We start from the raw sequence: 21,305 nt of genomic DNA on the forward strand, positions 1-21,305 counted from the left end.
ATGGATGAGATGGGGGGTGGGGGGGGGGGGGGTGCAGGGTGTGACGAAAAGGGCCGACCATACGGCGGTCTTGGCAAATGACACCGCTTCAATTGTTAGATAAAGCACTGAGCGATGGTTCAAGTTAAGAAACACTGACTCCGTTTGCCCACAAGCCACTAATCTCCTTCCCACAAACCAGAGCTTCTGCAAATTTCATGAAGTTACATTTAGGATCTATTTAGGACACATGTGATTTATATTTAAGCCTTATAAAATACACACAGCTACAGCTAAGAATTATTTATAGCTTTGGGAGATCTTGATTTAAAGTAATCTTGACCAACATGTTTTTCTGGCTGGAAAGGCTGATTTTAAAATGACAGACTTTTGTCAAAAACTGAGACTATTATACTATGTTTGAATTGCATTTAATGCAAAAGAGCATGTCTGAAAATGTTCATGCGCTTTGCAAACGGCGAGAGCGTGTGAAAATGAAAGGGTCTAAGCCATTAAAATTAATCCATGCTGTTCTAAAGAATTCCAAATGATCATCATTAAATGGCAACCAAAGTTTTTAATCAACAACAAAACAGCTCTTTGCAGCTGGTTGTGCCAGGCCACGGCTAAAACCAAAAGAGCTTATTGAAGACCGACAGCTGGACACTGTGCCTCCTCACAATCCAGGAAATATCTAATAATCTTCAGGTTCCAGCGGCCACGGTACAAATATTACTGAAAAATATAAGATGCTCGCCACCGGCAGCGGGAGGATGTCAAAAATGACACCTGAACTGGCAAGGCTGATGAGGTGAGAGGTTAAAAAGAACTGAAGGATCTCCACCGAGGCCGTCCTGAAGAATGTGGGCCGTTCCAGGAAGAAAATGAGGGAGTAGTGGCCTAGTGGTTAGAGCACAGAGCTTCGGTCTCAGAGGTTGTGAGTTCAACTCCCACAAGCTGCCATTCTGGGTCCCTGAGCAAGACCCTTAACCCCCAATTGCTCCCCAGGCGCCGCACAGTGGCAGCCCACTGCTCCCCAAGGGGATGGGTTAACATGCAGAAGTGCATTTCTCCATTGTGAGATCAATAAAGTTCAATTATTATTATTATTATTAAATAACTGTGGACCAAAAGGAACACAAAAGCTCATCTCACAGAAATCTTGACTAAAGTGGAACATATTTGAAGCCGTGCATCCCGTTCCATTAAAGGGGCCTATTCACGTACTATGATTATATAAAAAGACATAAAATACCATATATTCATCTTCCAATAATTGCTTCTCGTTGTTTACTCGATGCGTATATACAACAGTGTTATATTTACTAGCAGAGCAAAAACAAAACGTAAAACACGGAAATAAAATATATTAAGCAAATGGTGCGATAATTCAACCGGAAAAGCTTTCGATAGCTTAAAATTTTCCTTAATGAATTAAATGAAAACTGCATTTGGTATGTACTCAGGTCATCTTAAAAACTTAGAATAAAGAATTGCTGAAGCAAGGTCATGAAGAAAGGAGCCTAGATAATCATTGTGCTTTATCTGTAAACTGCTTGGCTTTAATGCCACTGCTAAGATAAAATGATTCTACACTAAAAAGGAAAAAAGATCTGTTAAGAGGTTTGTCACAACAAAAGCAGGAATGTGTCCCTACATGCTTACCTTCTGTTGCAGGAAACAAGGTTTTTCCTTCTGTCTTCGCCTCCGCCAGCTTCCCCGTCCTCAGCAAAACCTCAGCAAAGTTTTCTTGAGGCATTTCTTTGCAGGATGAGTAAACATCTTGACTCTAAGAGACAAGAGAGGAGCGAGTGATGAACTGCTTGGAGTTAGAGCAAGTAAATCCTTGCAGATGGGTAGACTAGAAACGACGAGGAACAAAAAATAGGGAGATGTGATTAAGATGACTGAGCATCCTCATTCCCGTGGAGTTAAGACAGATGAGAGATGGAGCAGACAAATTAACGTTAGAGCTGAACAAAGATTTCTAACCAGAAGGCCTTATGATAGCTTTATAGGATTGCTGTGTGGCAAGTTGTTTCTTAAGTGACTCAGTTGTGAACAATGAAGTTTCTCCTCCCACTTGCCTCAGAGCTATCGCTTCTACATTGAATGTTTCCTGTCTGTCTTTAACACTATTCATCTTTCTGTCTGCGTGCATTTTTTCCTCTTTCTCCCTCGATCAGCTTCTTTCTCGTCTCTTTTATACATTCAATGCAACCTGTACGGTACAAAAAAAAATAAAAAAAATGACCCTATTGATCAGTCACACAGAGATGGACACAGGGAGCAATTATTGTTAGATGGATGATGGAAGATGGATCAACTGTGGAGATGAAGTGAAAGAAAGCATTTGGAGAGACCTATTAAAGTGTCACGAGAGGAGATGTATCGGCCTTTGCTGTTTCTCCTCATGTCCACTCCTTTACTTATCCATATGATTTGTGTCTGTGAGGAAAAAGCGCAGCTATGGCCCAGGGCGACCATTTTCTAAGGATAAAGGTCAACCTACTCCCTTTTCTTTCCTTTTTTCACTTTTGCACTTTTCTGCTTCCATAAATCCTTTCAGCGTTATTTCCTTATGGATTTCTTACACACACCTTTCCTCTTCTGGTTAATATACGCAGCACATTTCAGCCTTTTTTTTTTATTTTGAAGTCATCTTGGATTTCGCTGACTAACATAATATCCATCTTAAAAGTAAGCCGTTTTCCCTGATGTTAGTGCTTCCAAAGTGCTTTTGGCATTATAATTACTTAGACTGAAATCAATATTCATTTTGTCGCGACACAGTTTGTGAAGGAATGTATAAGTCATGAGGGGAGGGGTGGGGAATCAAATTAAACGCCCTGAGTCAGAAGTCTACTCAGGCATTTTATGTTATTTAAGAAGATAGCCTGCAGTAGAAAATAATGAGCCATGGCAAATACTGGTCTTAGCCGCTCACCGGGTCGACGTAGGGATCCTCAATGAGCTCCTGATAAAAGGGACTGCAGCCTTGGCGCTCCAGGTTGGAGTTCCCATACGCCCCTTCCTGGTCGGTAGCTCCAACTCCATGACCCTGAGGAGCCATCAAAACATCATTAAACTTTTACAACATGCCCACAGCACAGTCATCTCGCTCCGTCACAGCTCATATCCTTGAATATTCTTTTTCCTGTGGCCATGCGGGCATCATACACCCCCAACCACCCTGAAAGATGGCATCCTGCTCCACCTTGGTGACCACCTAACAGCCCACTAACCACAAGATGTTAAAATATTCAAAAGGAGCCACAAATAATTATTCAACCGATGAACTTGTTTGTTTGTTTTTTGGTGTTTTTAATGAAGTCTGATTAGGGAGCATGAACATGAAAGGAGTGGAAGAAAGGACAGAAACCTCAGGAGTCCAATAACCCCATCCCTGTTGCACCGTTTCGGTGTCTGCCCCCCCACACTGTCAACAACACTGGGCAGTCTATTCAGTAATAATCACAATGTACTGATACCTGAAGTGGACGGAGGTAATTGAGTGACTCCTTCCACCAACGGTGGTCACTGACTGCAGTCAGCACAGCCTTGGTGGTCAGTCCTGTAGAGGCCAACACCTCCATGGTCTTTGCTGTGGTCCTATGAAGGAGGTCTCCAGTTGAGCCGGCCTGCAGCACAACAAGAGAAACCGACGATGGACGAGAGTACTTCTCTGATGTTTGTACACACCCTGAGGGGCTTAACAAATAAAAATAACCTCCATGATAGAACAAGATTGTTTTTACACTATTTTATTTAGTGCAAACTGTGGATTTATAGCACCTAAAATCACGGCGGGCTGAGATTTTAGATGCAAGCTTCTTATGAATGCGGTTGTAATAACAGAAAATCTAAACCAAAATTTAAATGCCTCTGTAATTAAAAGCATTAATTAGTGATGAATAACTGTTTTTGATCAAATTCACTGGTGACACCCTGGCCAGATTACTTCCTGATCTATTAATTTAAAACATTACTTTAACAGAACCTGTGAAAAAACATGAAGTAGGATAAAATATGTAAAAAGGCTACCCGGTACAGATGAGCAACAAAGTTAGACGTAAAAAGGTTGGGCTTTAGCTGTCATGGCGTGACTTTAGACAGTTTTTTTTTTTCTCAAAAAATGTGCAATCCAGCTGATTTAAAACAATTCTGAATACAGGGTGGACTAAAATTCCTCCACAGCGATGTAAAAGACACATTTCACGTATCACAAAACGCTCAATTGCTGCCAAGAATGCAAGCGTATGGAGTAAGGAAGCTGTCAAAAAGATATATGCAGATACTAAACTCGTATTAGTATTTTTTTTTTTTTTTTTTGCGGCATCTAGTGACTCGCTTTTTTTATTGACAGTAGACTGACAGGAAAGGGGCGGAAGAAGGGGAGAGACATGCAACAAAGGACCGCGGGTCGGATTCGAACCCAGGTCGTACGGGTCGAGGATTAAAGGCCTCCAATCATGGGTCGCGCTACCCACTACGCCACGAGCGCGCCCTCGTATTAGTATTTTTATGACAGGAAAATACCGTGCACAGAATTCTGCACCTAATACTGTGCACAGGATAAATTCTGAGTCTAAAAAGAATAAACATTTGCAGACTCATATGACAGCAGAATTGTGTATTTGAACTGTTTTACAACATTTTATTGACATACAAATATGAATCTTACTCCATAAACATGCAGATATTCGTTTTAGGGGACAGTTACTTTTCACAAGGGGCCAGGTTGGTTTTGAAAAGAGTTTTTAGCCTTAATGCTGAGTAATCCTTCTCTGAGATTATTCAACTACCCTGAAAGTAAAAAGGTGCAACAAAGGTACCTCTCTAAAAACAGATAATCTTCTATACAAAACGAATGGTATTTATGTGTAATGTTTTGAAAGTATGGAACCAAATTCCTTGTTGAGGTTCACATTTCCATGTTATGCCCACCATGTTGTCAAAACCCCATTTAGACTAGAAGTGGGCTGGATCCAAATTAGTCTGCACCATTCATCCATATTTTATTTGGCAAGGGATTGAGTCAAGGAGTGAAAAAAATTGAAAGACAAGAAGAAATACAGATCCACAGATGTAATAATGCAAAGAGACATCTATAGGCCAAGTGAGAAGTAGCGACATCAATACAACAATAAAATGACAACAGGCAGCTTCAGATGAGCTCCCATCTACACAAAAATGGGAATGCAGTCCCAGTCATGAAACATTAACACCCACTCAAGGCATCATAAAGCTGGAAATGCCGAAGAGAAGAAGAAAGGGCATAAATTAACCAAGGGAACTGAGCAGACCTTAACATTAAGTTTATAATTCATCAAATATGAAGAAGGAAAACAAACAAACGGAACAAAAGGTTCAAGATATGGCCCACCTGGGTAGACCCAAGCAACCAGCTGAGACAGGGATCATATGATCACGAAAGGTAAGCACCTTAAATGAATAACAGACACAAACCTTTAGATAGTCCGCCTTAGAGACTTCTCGTCCAGTCTCTGTATTGACAGGCTCCATTTGATAATTAACAGTCTGGTACAAGACCTGCAGAACGAACAAAATGAGTTATTTGCGGAAGAAATATATAGTTTAGTTGAGTTACGAGTTATTGTTTTTTGCATATGTACTACAGCATTCTGGCTGTCATTTCAATTTCTCAGCAGCAGCTAGAAAAACAGTATCATCAAAATAAATAACATATCTACAATGGAAAACAAAATAGGAAAATAAATATGCAACAAAGTGGAGAAATGCATTTCCTATCACCTTTGAAAAAATATATATTTTGGTTACTGATTAAAGCAGGGTAAATTATGGCCAACTCAAAATACGCAGTTAATGTGTTCGCCTGGGTCCAGGACTAGGGCCACACCTCAACCTCACCTTTAATTACCCAGAAGTCTCTTTTATACTCCGATCTGCTGTTCAGCACTTTGTTCTGTTCTTTAAACACCACCATTAATGTGTCCATTAATCCCTCATCTATAGCTCCTTTATCCCTAATCACTAGTCCCTACATCCCTACCTATGTTTCATCCATACCTTTCTCATCCTTCATCTCCGCTTCCCTCATCTATACCTCCTTTATCCCTCACTCCTCCCTGCTGTACCTCTCATTCCTACCTCCTTCATTCTTTATCCCTAATCCCTAGTTCCTATATCCCCAATCACAACCTCCTTCACTAATCCTTCATCCCTACCCCTCTCATTTTTTACCTTGCTCCTTTCCTTTCTCATCCCTACCTTTCATCCCACATCTCTACCTTCTTCTTTGTTTATCCCCTACCCTTGGTTCCCCAATGCCAACGTCCATCATTACTCAACCCTAGCACCTTTCATTCCTCATTCCTACCTTCTTTCATCCATCATCCCATCACCCACTTTACCTATTTGAGAAAGAGACAAAACCCCAGCTCAGAGTATTTGCCTTCAGGTCTGCTCAGATGATTCCATCAAAATTCATCAATCCTCTATCTTCAGTCCTCTTTAATAACTCTTTTAAACTGACACCGTTGGGGGATGGTCCTTGCTAGTGAAGAAATGGGTACACAGGCAAGTTCTGCAATAAAACAAGGCCTTGAAGGCAAGAGAGGACAACTGCAGAATATGATGATTGATTTCTTTCTTAATTAAGAAAAATATGAAAAACTGAGAGGAAAATAACCTTGCTGCAATATCTAACCGAACCAAGGACACTCTTCAGGCAGAAGTCTGTTTACTATGATACTCCTTATGAATGTAAATAAACGGCATTGTTGAACCACAGTAGTCAAACTATCAGTAAAACTGAAGAGGAGAGACCTGATTTGCATGTGCAGCAGCAGCATCTGCCAAAACCTTCGACACAAGACTCTATGGACAGCTGACACAATCACTAACTTCTAGCTGGCTGAGGGGAGTACAGAGAAAGAAAACATAGGCATTGTCTGTCAAATATAGTCAAGTCAATGTGATGGTATAAGAAAATATGGCTGCCAATGTAACTGGGTCAGTGCTGTGCAACGTTGTGACTACTGGCTGAAGTAAGAGGAGTTTTGAAGCGTACAGATCTTTACTTTCAGCTCAGCTCCAGCAAACAAAAGAATTCCTTGGGAGAGCGAAGGCTGCTGCATGGCCCAGACAGCCGTCTAACCTGAGCCTAACTGAGCATTCACTTTTCCTTACAAACCCCAAAATAGAAACGTGACAAACAATTCAGAAAGGCTGCTGTAGAAAAGTTTTTAAAGGAGAAACTTCCAAAGATTAAAAACCATTTCTTGACGCTTATGGCCTACAACACTGGGTTGCTGACAAGACATGGACCTAAGCATTACTAAATAATCTCAATTAGGAAAAATAAATTAGTTGGTGCAATGTTTTTTTAAGTCTCTGATTAGAGTTTCTATACTTTCATGTGAGTCCAGACACAGCGCAGGCTGGAAAAACTCAAATGAATTTATAAAACATTGAGAACAAAAATAGTTTAAAATGTTTTCAAAATTATATTGATACACACAATTATTTGTCTATATAATTAATTAAAAATGCAGATTTTAAGAAGATCAAAAGACATTTCACAATTAACGAAAAGAGAAATCCAGATAATTTAAAGAGTAATTTGGAGCCGCAGTTATGAATCAAACAATAAAATCTGTTATCTGAATGTCTGACATTGCTCAAACCTTTATCACACAAAACAAAGTAAAAACAGAGGGCCCAATTCCACACAACCAATTCCAATATACATGCACTAAGCAGAATTGGCATGTTCTGAACATTTATTCCTCCTGTAAACAAAATCAATGCATTGTTTTTTTTTTTCTAAAAGCCAACTGTCGTAACCTCTAGGTCATGTGACTCCTTCAGAAACAGACCCGACACTCTCAGCTTACAAAGGCACATTTTTGAGAAGGGCAGCCCCCACAGAGCTTCCATACACGGTAAGTGGTGTATTGACCTAAAAATAACTTGGAAATTGTTCACAATTCTTACCATTAAAAAAAAAAAATTAATAATACTAATCGTAAATCACACAGACTTGCTTTGCTCATTAATTTAGTAGCCACATATTTGAATTCAAGCTTAAAAACTAAACACACAACGTAAAAAACAATCAGTCTGTTATTCGTTGTATTTTAAAGCATCCGTTTTGTCCAAACCTGAGTTTGTAAGTCACTGGAGGCAGCGAGGAGGCAGTGGATGTTGTCGGGGGGACAGTGCGTCAAAGCAAAGGCTAACAATTCTTGTCGCGCCTCCAGGTGTCTGTAACCCTCACTCTGACCGAGCAAACTGCACACCTCCCATGCTGGACTGTAACCTGGGGAAACAACAGAATGAGGGAGACGAGGAAGAGAGCTGCAGTTAAGAAAGATGAACCAGGATAATGTCTGGTAAAAAAAAAATTAAAAATGTCTGAATTATAGTTTATTTCATATCTGAAGGAATTCTTATGGCATAACAAGGGTAAAGAAAAAACATCAATGATATGCATTAGTCAGTAAGAGAAGAATAAAGCTTATCATCGTTTGGACATAAACATAAATTCAAGTCATTAAACTTTAATCATCTAAACAATTGTAGTATGTGTGCCCATAGTCACTAAAGCTTCTTCCCATTCAAACAACAACATGTCACCTTGACTAAGTTCTTAGAGACACTGTGCAAAACTTCTCTCCACTTTCAAATACAAACTCAGTGTCTGACTTGTTTTTATCCTTTCTCACTTAAAGATACTTTTTTGATCTGCGCCACCACCCTGTTTGTCAGAAGCGTGAAAGAACGCATTTTCTTCTTCTTTCAGCTTTTCCCTTTCAGGGTTCACCCCAATCTGTGTCCATCTAACCCCATCTTCTGCATCTTCCTCTCTCACACCAACTACCTTCAGGTCCTCCTTCATTCCATCCATAGATAAGTCTCAGTAAATAAAATTATATTTTGCATTCCCTCCACGAAGTTTCAACCTGACCAATTATTTATAATTTGGTCAAACTAATAATATATATTTTTGCCTGCGGGCAGGCAGACTGACAAAAACAAACAACTTTAATTTTAGTCTTGAATAAGCAAATTAGATTGCCATTCCTTGGAGGAAATTTAAAAAAACAACTAATGGAACCTTATATATCTGCAACAAAATATTCACCACCACTTAAAGTGCACCCCTCTTGTGAAGGCATGTTTACAAGCAGCAAATTTTGAACAAGACAAACTATAAAGAAGCAGCTCAGTGCTTTAATTTCCACCAAAATTCATAACCATGGTTGCCTTTTTCAATTTAGCGTGCCATCTCCCCAACTTCCCCAGGCGTTCGGTTTGATTTCGCAGACGTTCCGACTTCAAAGTGCCAAATTACAATTAAAATCTTTTCCAATATGCACAATGATATCAACTGACACTTTGGCTAAATTTCCTATTTCAAATGCCAAGTCACTGGTTTTCAGCATAGACCAAATCAGTAAACCGGAGCTGTATTGTGATTTGAGTTCAAAAACAAGGTGATCTTAAATCACTTTCAGGACGCAATTAACAACTATTTCAAGAAAAAGACTCTGATAAAGTCAGTATTAAAGGCAAACTATGCAACATTTTTCAGTTAATTAATGTGTTCCATACCGTTTTGGATGATTAAATGAGTCATTTCAGGTCGAACAAAGGTTTTCTCGGCCGCCCTGGTGGTCTGTGGGGGAAATACCGTACTTGCAATTGCAGGAGCCCTCGGCCCGCACACACAGGCTCAGAAGTCTCGTGCTAGACTGCGAGAGTCGGTCTTGCTTTACGGCGAGAACTCCATGTGTTTTTGCCCTGCCATTCACTATATGCACGCGCGAAAGCAACAACAAAGAACCGCGTGTTAACGTCAAATAAACATGCAAGCATATCGAGTTTTTTATTATTATTATTATTATTATTATTATTATTATTATTATTATTTTCTTTTATTATTTTTTTTGAATGTTGGCGAGGTGGTAGCGTGAGTTTGCCAAGATATCGCTGCAGGAAACCCTGATGTTCATACCTTCACTGTGTTAATCATTGTTTGTACTGCCGTTTTTTTCGACTTTTCGTTGCGTTCGCCTGTCTGCTAAGCTCAAAACAACCGCGCCTGGCTTGACGGAGAAACCAGAACAGCTGAGCATCTTTATGACAGTGCACTTTTACTTTCGCCCTCTGGGGGGAGCCTCGCTGGAAAATCAACCCCGGTTGCATAGTATACCTTTAAAGGACAGAGATAGTCTAGTGTAGGTGTGTCAAATAAATGTTGCAGGACACCGGCCCTCGCAGACTGGAGTTTGTCTCCCTGGTCTCCTGTGTCAAACAATCAGGTCATTAGCAGGACTCTGGAGAACATGACCGCATCCCGATGAGCTAATTCAGCCATTTGATTCAGTTGTATTGGACCCGGGACGCATCTAAAAGTTGCAGGACACCAGCCCTCGAGGACTGGACTTTGACACTAAGGCACCTTTTCAAAAGTTTTAGCATTCTTTCAACATTTAACATTTAGGATCTAAGAATCCAAACACAAGATTGTATTGTTTTTAACCCTATGTTTGAAAACAAAAGGACTTACTTATAAAGAGGGAGAAACAACGAAAGCCTCTGTGTGTAACTTTGACTTGTGAATAAATAATAAAAAAAAGTATACAGTTGTTAGATAACACCAAATAAAGAAAAAGGATTTCAGAGCATTTCAAACATCCCTTTGCTCCCATTATTACCTTCCCTTTTATCACTATTATTGTGGCTTAGTGAGACTTTTCTGAGCTCGAAACCACATCTCAATGATTTCTGTTTTTGCAAACTCTCTCGTTGGTGCCATAATAAATGCAAGTCATTGTGCAAATCACCATATTTTCAGACAGTTCATCCTCGACATACTAAATTATATCTACAAAAAGTCTAAATTCCTCCCACTGATCCTTTATGTCTTTAAAGCAGTTTGGCAACCTACACACAGCCAGAGAGTGATATCACTTTCAAGGAAATGTTACACCAATGATTTTCTTGCACAGGGAACTCCGTGTTTCTTCCATTAACTATGCACTCGGGTTCACAGTTCTTTTAACTACAAACCTGCAGCCATGAGGTCCTGACAGTGGATGTAAGAGGCTTTGAAGTCCAGACATTTGAGCGCTTGCTCTGCCAGCAAGGTCAGCACTTGGCCTTTTCGCCTGCCGTTGTCGTCTCCTGAACACACAAAGCATTTGCTTAAGCCGGCACACAGACAGGCAACACAGAAACACATGAATTCAAATGCCCTTGAGAAGCATTGGGATTTTATCTGATTAACAAACACAAATCCACGTATAACTGAGGGGGGAAAAAAGGGTGGTTTTATACAACTTTATAAAAAAAAAAAAAACATTTTAAATGTGGCTAGCATTTGTATCTAGTGACCCTGAGTAAATTCTTTGAAAAGACAGAACAGCTTTTGCTGTAATTAAAGCTGCAAATCTTTTGGGGTATGTTTCTTGCAGCTTCAGAATCAGAATAACCTTTATTGATCAAGACTGTACACACGAACAAGAAATTGGTTTCATGAGGGCACAGCTTACAGATAGTAAACTTAGACTGAATAAAATGCAGGGTAAATTGACCAATATGTATGTGTATGTACAGTAATATTTTTAAATAAAAGAAAATTTCAAAAAGGTAGGTTATGGTAGTGCAAATACCGAGCCTCGCAAAAGTATTCAACCCCCTAGGCAATTTTCACCTGTACAAGTCCTCTCCCCCCATGATGCTCTATGCGACCTAATTGGTTGTTGCAGTCTGGACCTGTCCTGTTTTGTAGTTCAGCCAAAACACACGGTTATAGGAGGTGCATAGAACAGATTGGCTTCAGCAGAGAGTTTTTGAGATTCTTCAGCTGCTTCAACACCAGTCGCTCAAAGGACTTCCTGACCACAGATGTCAAGGCTACAGGTCTATGGTCATTTATTCCAGTGATGGTGCGTTTCTTGGGTACCAGGATAAGGCTGGACTGCTTGAGGCAGGAGGAGATCCACAGACTTGCTCAAGATCTGAGTAAAGAAGGGGGGCCAGTTGATCAGATGCAGGCATCCAGGCAGAAGAGGGAAGTAATGTACTGTCCTGCAGCTTCTTGGTGTTCTTATGCTAAAAGACCTTAATAAGCTCTTCCTCACTAATCTTCAGTGAAGGCAGAAGGTCAGAGGGTTACACAGTGGTTGGTGGGGTGGGGGTGGGGGGGTTCAGGCAGTCCTTTGGTGTTAGAGTAGGGTGTAGTTGGGTGGGTTGGACGTGTGAATGGGAGTTTTCAAACCTGCAGAATAGAAAAATTCACGCGTGACGTCACGAGCCAGGTGCTTCCTACATCCAGGTCACGCTACCAGGAAGTGCTCCAAAGGCTAGACCATCCCATTTACCAACGGTTGAGGATCCTCCGGAGCATCCTCCGATGGCTGGGTCCTCCTAATGCTGTGTAGGCTGGGTCCTTCGAAGGACGCAGCCTGCGAATTGAGACACAGCTATAGATTGAATAAATATATGGAAACATTTTTTGTTCACCTACCCAGCTTTACATGTACAATGTGCAGCTACAACGTATCCCTGCTTCTTGTTCAGGCACACCCATGGCTCATGTGGCTTGTCGTTGGCCGGTTGGGATGGGGATACCTTGGCTTTTACAAAGCACACAGTCGTGTCCTTCTCCAGTATGTTACACAAACAGGTCTGAACATGTCCCGATATGAAATAATTGTAGCCGTCCAGTGATTTCATGGCTTTCATGCTCTCTCGTGTGTACTGGCCTGCCGTGTTGATAAAGTAGCTGTATACATCGCAGTACGGAACCCTTGGCCAGCATTTCACAGACTCGCTCCATCCCTTCAGTCTTTTGCTGTATGGATCTGGCAATCTGATACCATCAACCATCAACTTACTCTTATAACGATCTTGTGATACGTTATCTAAAGAACAAAAATACGTAGAGAACTCGCCATTTCCTTTGTTTTCGTCCGCCATTGTGTTCGCCTTTTGCATACCAGTCAAGCGCGCGTGCGTGAAAAACCAGGATCAAAACAATAACAATGAACTGGTCTATAAACTGTTGAGGTCAGCCAGTGAGAGGATACAGTATTTCAGAATAAACAGTCATCATATGATGCGTCCTTTGAAACGTATATCATAAGGTATAGACGTGGCCGGAGGCTCCAGGAAGTCTTTACAAGGTGGACATCTCAGCAAAATGTCAGGTAAGAAAAAGAAACTAACAAGACATGACAAGGTGAGAAGAAGACGTAACTAAGAACCAGACCAAGTGAGATGTGTAAGCCCCAATTTCCAAGATTTAAGGCCAGTTATCCAGCCTGATCAACTAAGCAAGACTGACTGAGGAAATTCCTTTGCTGTGTCTTTTAACACCTGCTGCAGATCAACTGCATAATTTCTCTGTGCGACTTTTAAAGAGACTCTGCCTCCTTATCAACTGAGGAAGCTCCAGGCAACACATCTGGGCTAGTAAAGTGTCCTTTAACACCTCACATTTTAAGACTGGGTCCTGGCGAGAGAAGAGTAATTTCAGCCAAACATCCAAGCATGTTGGACAGACTCCCTTTCGCCTGTTGACCTCACGCGGAGACAGCCCAGGCAAGTTGTGGAGATGACGGCTGATACCACTCTGTCGAACAGAGAGATAAAAAGGCTGGACTGCTAGAGGTATTCCTTGAATAAAAATGGATGCGGCAGAGAAAGACCTTCAAACCCTGTCCTTCCCCTTTCTCACTGTGAAAATCGAGATGCTTTCATACAGCGTTTTGCGAAAATCTGGCCTTTATGATTCCGTAGCTCACATCTGTCCAAGCAAAACTGTCATTACATCTTATAAACAACAGGCGGGGAGAGTCTGAGACCACACTTCATTTTAGGTCTTTGCAAATGTGGTTATTGTCATGTCTGTGTGAGTGTTTGAAATCGTAAAGTCATTCAGCATTGCTGTCTCGCTAAAACAGGAAAAAAAATAAAGCTTGATATCTTAATAAAGGTGAGAACAGGGTGATATGTCAAGATTTGGGACAGCCTTTGATCTGTGTGTCAACTCAATAAACAAAAGTGTGTGTTTGTGTGTGTGGAGGGGAGGGGGGGGGGCAAGGAGATCAAAAGGGACATGGACAGAGACGCAGCTTCTGAACAAACTTGTGCGGTGAGGATCAAAGAACCGACGCTGCGATGGAGAAATGTGCTGGTCTTTGGCTCTGCAGTCTGTGTGCGTGAAGAGTGAGTGACGGCTAGAGACGCGGTGTTTACCGAGAGAGGGTGAGATCTATTTGTCAAATATCTTCTGGGTGAATGGCGAGAGGGTGTCTTCAAAGGCTGTCAAGACCTCAATATAGAGGAATGTTGGTGTCTGAGCAAACCAACCATCATCCTGTGCCGTTTTTAAATCCAAGCAGCTCCTGGTATTTATTTCGAGTTGGTCTGAATCGGGCGTATTGATAATCCGATCAATACTTGAACTTCTCCTAGGTGGACCCATCAAAGGCCGACATCAAAAGGTTGAGAAATGTCACGCAAAGACACTTTCTCAAAGCGATATTCTGGTTCAGAGGAAATAATCACCGTGAGAAATATTTCAATAAATATTATTACCGCTTCCTTCGTATATTCTTTTATTTATACCTCACCAAATGAATGATTTATGGAGCATTTTGGTCGAGGCAGAAACCCAGCTCTAAGTGTTTTTAACCTGTGTGTTGGTGATACCTGCATTAAATATTCACCACAAAGCCCTGGAGCTATGCACCCTTCAAAAGGCTACCTCCTGCATTTATTTATTTAAAAAAAATGTTTATTCCTCTTCTCATCTCCCTTCTCTATCCCCCCCTCCTCTGACACCACACAGGGAGAGGTTCCTGCTGACAAACTGTGAGGGGTACAGGCACAGAAATGCCACGAGGCCGGTGGTAGTAAGTCTCTGGGCGAGAGGACAGAGGGACAAGCTCAAAGACACGGTAGAAACGATAAGACGAAAGCGGAGAGGACAGATGCAGCGACACAAAAAGAGCGAAAGCTTGTATTTTTGACAGGTAGAGCATTTAACTTTGGCCTAAAGGAAGCCTAAAATGTTCTAGCAAACATCTTTTTTCTTTCAAAGTTCACTTTTTTTAGCTTTCAGAATCAAGGTTTCCAAGTCGAAAAGGTTGCAGTTCTTACTTCAAGGTTGGTTGAGGTATTGAAGTCAACTTCTACAATTTGCAGCATTTCTGCCTTTCTGTGCTGAACTGCTTACACTGCTGGTTGATCTGGTCAGAGCTGCAGAGTAAACAGCTCTGCAGCATCCATCCACACACACAAAAAAAGTCAAAAGAAATCATAAAATATTTAATTTAAAGTAGGGAATTCCCCTACTGGATTTACAAGATGAATGGTGATGCAAACATTTCTCTAATGGAGAATGTAAATCCAGTCAAATCTAAAGTAAAAAAACAGGCCAAAGCAGGAGGAGGAGTAACTTTCACATTAGTTTGTCTGCCAAGACAGAGGTATTTCTCACTTTTTCTGCCATATCTGCTTCAAACTGCTGGATTCCTCTCAAACCACAGCAATTCTAGGTGAATTATTAAATCTTCTTAATACAAACTTTTTGCACAGAAAAAAAACTGGTAGCTAAAACTGTTCATACCCCTCACTGCAAAAACGTATCTAAAAATAGGCAAAATGTTCTTAAACATAGTGTTTTTGTCCTTGATCTGAGCAGGTAAATATGATCATTTGCCAATGGAATGAGTATTTTTACCCCTATATTAAGATAATTAGACATCCTCCACTTGAAATAAGATGATGGAGATGAATTGTTCCTATTTTAAGTGCACAAATCTTATTCTATTGGCAGATCATCTTATTTACCTCCTCAAATCAAGGACAGATACACTAAATTTAGGAAAACTTTACTTATTTTTAGTTCTGTTTTTGCAGTGCTTGAAATGTTCACCATTTTATCACCATAAACACAACCAATCAGGAACATGGATAAATAAAGCGTGGTTTTAAAGCATGGAAACTGAAAAGTACTTTTCATCATTTTAAAGCAAAATCATCAAAGTCTTATGTGCATTTTTGCATTCAGTCAATACCTAGTAGGATCCTCTTACTCTGCAATCACAGCTGCTCGTGTTTTGGCGTATGTCTCTCCCAGCTTTGCTGATCTAAAAACTGACAGTTCTCAATTAAATTTAGGTCGGGAATTTGACTGGGCCATTCTAACACATGAATATTTTATTTATTTTTTATTAAACTTTTTTTAAAAACTAGACAAGGACCCATCAGCTCCTTTTCCATTGCCACTCTAAATAAAGCCTGGGGCTTTTGAGTGGCCTGGGGCAAATCACGTGTAGCGTTTCCATACTCGCTTTACTTTCCCAGATACCCCACGCCATTCGGTACTTGTTTGCTTTCTCTCCTGTTGAGGGGGCGGGGTTGGCTGCAGCAAGAAAAACTGTCCGCCACAAGGGTGGACTAAGGAGCAGTAAGAAGATGAGAAGTTTACAAACCTGTCAATTTCATGATAACCTCCATTTATAACTTCATCTGTACAGTCAGTTCATCAGGATGATGTGCCAATTTTAATTTTGCTCTGACTCGCAGAGACCGGCCCCCGCTGCTGGAGCGTTATCACTCGGCCAGACCGTCTGTGATTTCCCGCTGACTGTTCGTCGCGGCTGAAAACACGCTATGAGGAGTTTACTAAGTTAGTGGGGAATATATGTGCATAAAAGATTCTTGGTTAAATGTTTTGAGTTGATTATGTAGGCTTGCTTTCCGTGGCAGAGAAAGAGGAGATCTTCTCAGCGCGTATAGCCTTTAACCTATATAAAAATAATTCTGCTGTGATCAAAAGTCCGCCATGCTTTACTTAAAAACCGTCCCGGCTGAACTCGCAGTGGCAAGAACAATTATACTCATAAAGCTCTTAAGATCAGTCTTGTCTACCGTCCACTTCTGTCACACACACACACACACACAACTGCGGTCCCAGCGGTGCGCAGGCAGAAAGAAGCTGTGCTTTATTTTTATTTACAGGAATAGAACAGATTGGGGCCCGGCGGTGAGAAATAGGCTTGGTGGTGGCGTAAAAGGCTCTAAGGAAATGTAACCGCTGTCTTAAGTCTTCTGTCGCAGGTGACTTCTACTACTGTGTATCCATCTTCATACGTCTCCCAATCAGATCGACTGGCTCCCATGTCCCTGCTTAAGAATTTCCATGGCATGATCCACCTACCACCATGATCCACTGTGGTTTCAGGTTAATGTGGATTGCTCCTTTTCTACAACACACAGCATTTTGCTTGGACGCCTGAAAGGTTAGTTTTGGTTTTGTTGACCAGAGCACCCTTGTCCACTACACGGTCTCAGGCAAACTTTAACTGAGAGTTATTTAGGCTTTGGTTTAATAATCTTTCTTTTTGTCACTTTTGCACAAAGGCCAGATTTATGGATAGCAGAGCTAATGGTTCCCCTGTGAACATAAGTCTCCGTGCTGAGTTGTGGATCCCTGCAGCTCCTCCAGAGTTTGGCCTCATGGTTGCTTCTCTGATTAATGCTCTCTATCTTTCCAGGTTTTCAGTTCAGGTAGACGGCCACATCTTGGTAGGTTTGCAGCTGTGGTCAAACTGTTTTTATTTTTGGATAAAGGATTCAACTCTATAAAGATGATAAAAGCTTGAGGCTTTAACGGAACAGCTGTAAGTATGCTGCATACAGGCAGACTGTGTTCAATAAGGGCTATGAGGGCTAGAGGACAGAAAAGGAACATATGCAACATTTTTTAGAATTATATTGGTAAAAACAGGAAAAAGTTGTGATATAAAATCTGTTCAGGTTTCTTGTTGTAACATGATAAAAGGTAAACAGAAATTCAAGGGTTTTTAGAGCAATATTAAGAGAAGAAATAAAGCTAGTAGTGATTAGTGGATGGTAGTAGGTCACATTTTTCATACAGCACCTGCTGTCAGGAACATTAGCTAAAGTAGGACTAAAATTAACACTTTCTACAAAATAACACAGCAGGTTTAAGAAAACCTTGATGCAGGAAAATGTTTGTGTAAAGACCTGATGGCCTTGTGCAATAGGTGTCAGTGCAAAAGAATATTCAGAGACCTTTTAATGTAATGTTAATATGAACTGAAATGTGGGGTTTTTGTACTTTGTGAAAGCGAGCCTGAAAATCAATCTTTGCTTGAAAACTGCAACATTTATCTTGTTCCTCTGTTGTGTGAGAACTATCAGCAACCTTCCTAAAAGCGTCCATCCATGCATCTTTGTGCACCTAGGTCGAACTCTCTACGCTATCGCATTTCATCTCTAAAGCAGCATCACCCATTAGCCAGCAGGGCTGTCTTGTTCATCAAAGATCACCCCCACCGTTGTTTCTACACAATATGTCTCTAAAAGCAAAAGTGGAGGAGAAGAAATTAGAGGCGACTTTGCATTTACCTGACACTCTGAGAAGTGAGGCCAGGTTGAGCAGGGTGGCGGATTGTTTGTAGGCTGTGGAGCATTGGGCGATGCACTCTTCAATGAGAGATAAGCGGTTCGATCGCAGCCGCACTGGAAGAAAGAAAGTTACAACATTCAATCTGGAGCAATATGCAGTTGATGATCTGATAAAAGGAAATTGTGCACAATGAACATTAAAGCAGCTGTCAACATGTCACGTAAACAAATTGAGATAACAGTAAAAAGCACAGGACAAAAATTCACACAGAACATGATCTAAATCATCAATAACACCATTGACTGGATGTTGTCCTTTCTGCAAGATTGGTCTTAAAAAAATGAGAGGGAAAACTCCTAAATATAGTTTGAAATAAAGAATTTGAGGATAATAGCAAAAAGTATGCATATAAAACAAGAGGTGCACCAGTCAGGCTTTTCCAGGTGAATATTTTCAACTACTGATTTTCTGAGGCCGCTTTCAGATTTCTTAGGATGAAAGGACGATAAAGATATTTCCTACAGAATATGAAATAAATTGCTAAATAAATCTAATTTCTGGAACAAAGCAAATGTCCCTTACCTTATTGGATTTTTACAAAAAAGGCAAAAAAAAAAAAATAAAAAGGAGAATAAACCAAAGTTCATGCTGCTGGTTGATGTGTTTAGCTGACATAAGACATTTAAAGCTCCTAGCTTTGATGCATATGATGAATGGAAAAAAAATAATTGCTCTGATCAAGCGGAGCCAATAAAGGTCAAACTAGCCAATTTCAATCTCTGGGTTAGAGATTGGAGCATCTGTAACAGTAGCTAAATAAAAAAATATTAAGGTAATTATTGGCCATCTTCAAAAAATCCTTTGATTTTAAACTTCCCCAATAAAATCCTATATAAGAAACTGATCTTTCACCATTACCCTCATTTTTACAAGCCTTTTTGAGATCAGCACTCTCTAAAATAATTCTTCCACGGTAGCTTCCCTTCATCCTGTTAGCTCTTAAAAAAAATACTATTGATATTGAAGATTGTCTGTAAATCAACAGCAATTTTACTACTAAAACTAAACAGAACATATTTTCTACTTTAAAAATTTTTTACGCACAAGACTAACTTTAACTCAAGACGCACAAATTCTGCAACACCGTCGCCACATTTCTCCAACCCTGCAGTGAAACATAAGAAATGTCAAGTTTAGAAACTCAACAAGCCTCTGTGAATTATTTGCTCCCCTCTGAGGATCTTTAAAAGTTGGCATCACTTTGGGCGAGGCCTAGAGGGAATTCTGGGGAGATGGGGGCGTGTATGAGGCATCGCCTTAGGCTCTGTGGAAAGGCTGCGGGAAAAAAAGCTCGAGATGGATTACATATGTTCAAATGCTTCGGCTTCATACTTGTGCGCGTTTATCTGCTACAGAGCATTGTAGCAGGGATATGGCTTTCACCTTGTGAGAAAAATTATGTGCTATTCATTTTTTTTTTTGCGTGTATGTGTGTGTGTGTGTGTGAGAGAGAGTGTACCACACTGGTGTGTCCTTGAAAGAGTGCAATAAAATGACACCAGAGCACAGTGGGGGAAAACAGAGCGTTGGCCCTGAGCAGTAAAGATGAACTTCAAACAATCACTAATCCATATGTCAAATAAAATCAATAAGTTGAGTTTTCTCTTTGCAATTTTTGTTGTGCTCTTTTTCCATCAACAAGGCATTTTACTAAGTTACTTTAATCAGTTTCTTGTGAAACCCTGTCCTGCTTTCAGTCTCTAGGTGGAGGTGAGATGCAGTTCTAGAAAAAAAAAATGATACACCCCTTTTTCATTAAGTCTTTTTTTATATTTAATGTGTGTAAAAAAAAAAAAGGAGGGGGAAAAAATCTAATTAAATAAACACAACATCAGATGTTTCTACAGTCATTGTAGTCCTATAGTGGAAGAAATATGAACATGATGACAAAAATAAAATAAATAAAAAGCTTGGGAAACCCTGGTGTGCATTTATATTCATTTCTTGAGCCAACACTCTGTCAAATCACCTCCTATTGCAATTACGACTGCAAGTGTTTTGTGGAAACAGCTTTGCACGTCTACAGAACGAATGTATGCTCATTTGTCTTTGAAAATGACCTAAAGCTCCGGCAGATTGGCAATCTAGCCCCATCTTCTCATGTAGATTTACTGTAGGCCTGAACTTTGACTGAGCCACGTATATGAACTGAAACAAAGACCGTTTCTTAAAAGACAAAAGAAGCCATGGAAGAAACGTGGATCAAGATTTTCCGACCAAATGAGAGGAAAATTAAGCTTATAGGCAAAAATACAAAATGTGCATAAATTTGCAGACGCGTGTGGCAGCATCAAGGTGTGGGGAGCGTTTCTTCAGGAGAGATGGGTAAGCTGGTCAGACTGGATGGGCAGACTGAAAGAGCAAAATACAGGACAACCCTAGAAGTAAACTGGAGCTACACTTAAAGGAGATTAGGCAAATATTTTAGTTTCCCAGGAAGACTTGTAGCTGTAAACACAGTGAACTGTAGTTCCAAAAATAATCAGTTATGTGGGTCTTTTTCAAGCCAAACAACTTCAATCATGTATCATTTCACATTTATGCACTTCACTGGACTGATGACAAATAACATTCCTATACAATACATTAAAGTTTGTGGTTTTAATGTCACTAGATGTGAGGATACTTCTGCAAATGACAGCTGATAACGCAAACTAAACGGATGCTGATATGTTGGGGGACAACCAACAACAGCTAGAGACAGTGCATCCCCTCTTCACAAATCCACACCACCCTGGCTCTGAGCCAACTGTTGTTTCTGACTCCTAAGCATCTCAGAAATGTCTAAACTTTGACTCCCCTCCCACTCTGCCTCGTCACCTTACAC

General features: G+C 40.5%; 1 protein-coding gene across 3 annotated transcripts in view; it reads right to left on the bottom strand.

The window, feature by feature from the left end:
• The window catches only part of nbas (NBAS subunit of NRZ tethering complex), a 251,018-nt gene that overhangs the window by 130,796 nt on the left and 98,917 nt on the right, over window positions 1–21,305 (bottom strand). For all 3 annotated transcript variants that reach the window (XM_036147528.1, XM_036147527.1, XM_036147526.1), the window contains exons 33-39: window positions 18,418–18,531; window positions 11,041–11,154; window positions 8,127–8,284; window positions 5,449–5,532; window positions 3,471–3,620; window positions 2,927–3,040; window positions 1,645–1,768 (exon numbers count right to left, since the gene is read on the bottom strand). In XM_036147528.1, the coding sequence (XP_036003421.1) occupies window positions 1,645–1,768; window positions 2,927–3,040; window positions 3,471–3,620; window positions 5,449–5,532; window positions 8,127–8,284; window positions 11,041–11,154; window positions 18,418–18,531 (858 nt within the window). The remainder of the gene's footprint in view (window positions 1–1,644; window positions 1,769–2,926; window positions 3,041–3,470; window positions 3,621–5,448; window positions 5,533–8,126; window positions 8,285–11,040; window positions 11,155–18,417; window positions 18,532–21,305) is intronic.

Source organism: Fundulus heteroclitus, chromosome 15 (genome assembly GCF_011125445.2).
Source record: "Fundulus heteroclitus isolate FHET01 chromosome 15, MU-UCD_Fhet_4.1, whole genome shotgun sequence".
NCBI classification, from domain to species: Eukaryota; Metazoa; Chordata; class Actinopteri; order Cyprinodontiformes; family Fundulidae; genus Fundulus; species Fundulus heteroclitus.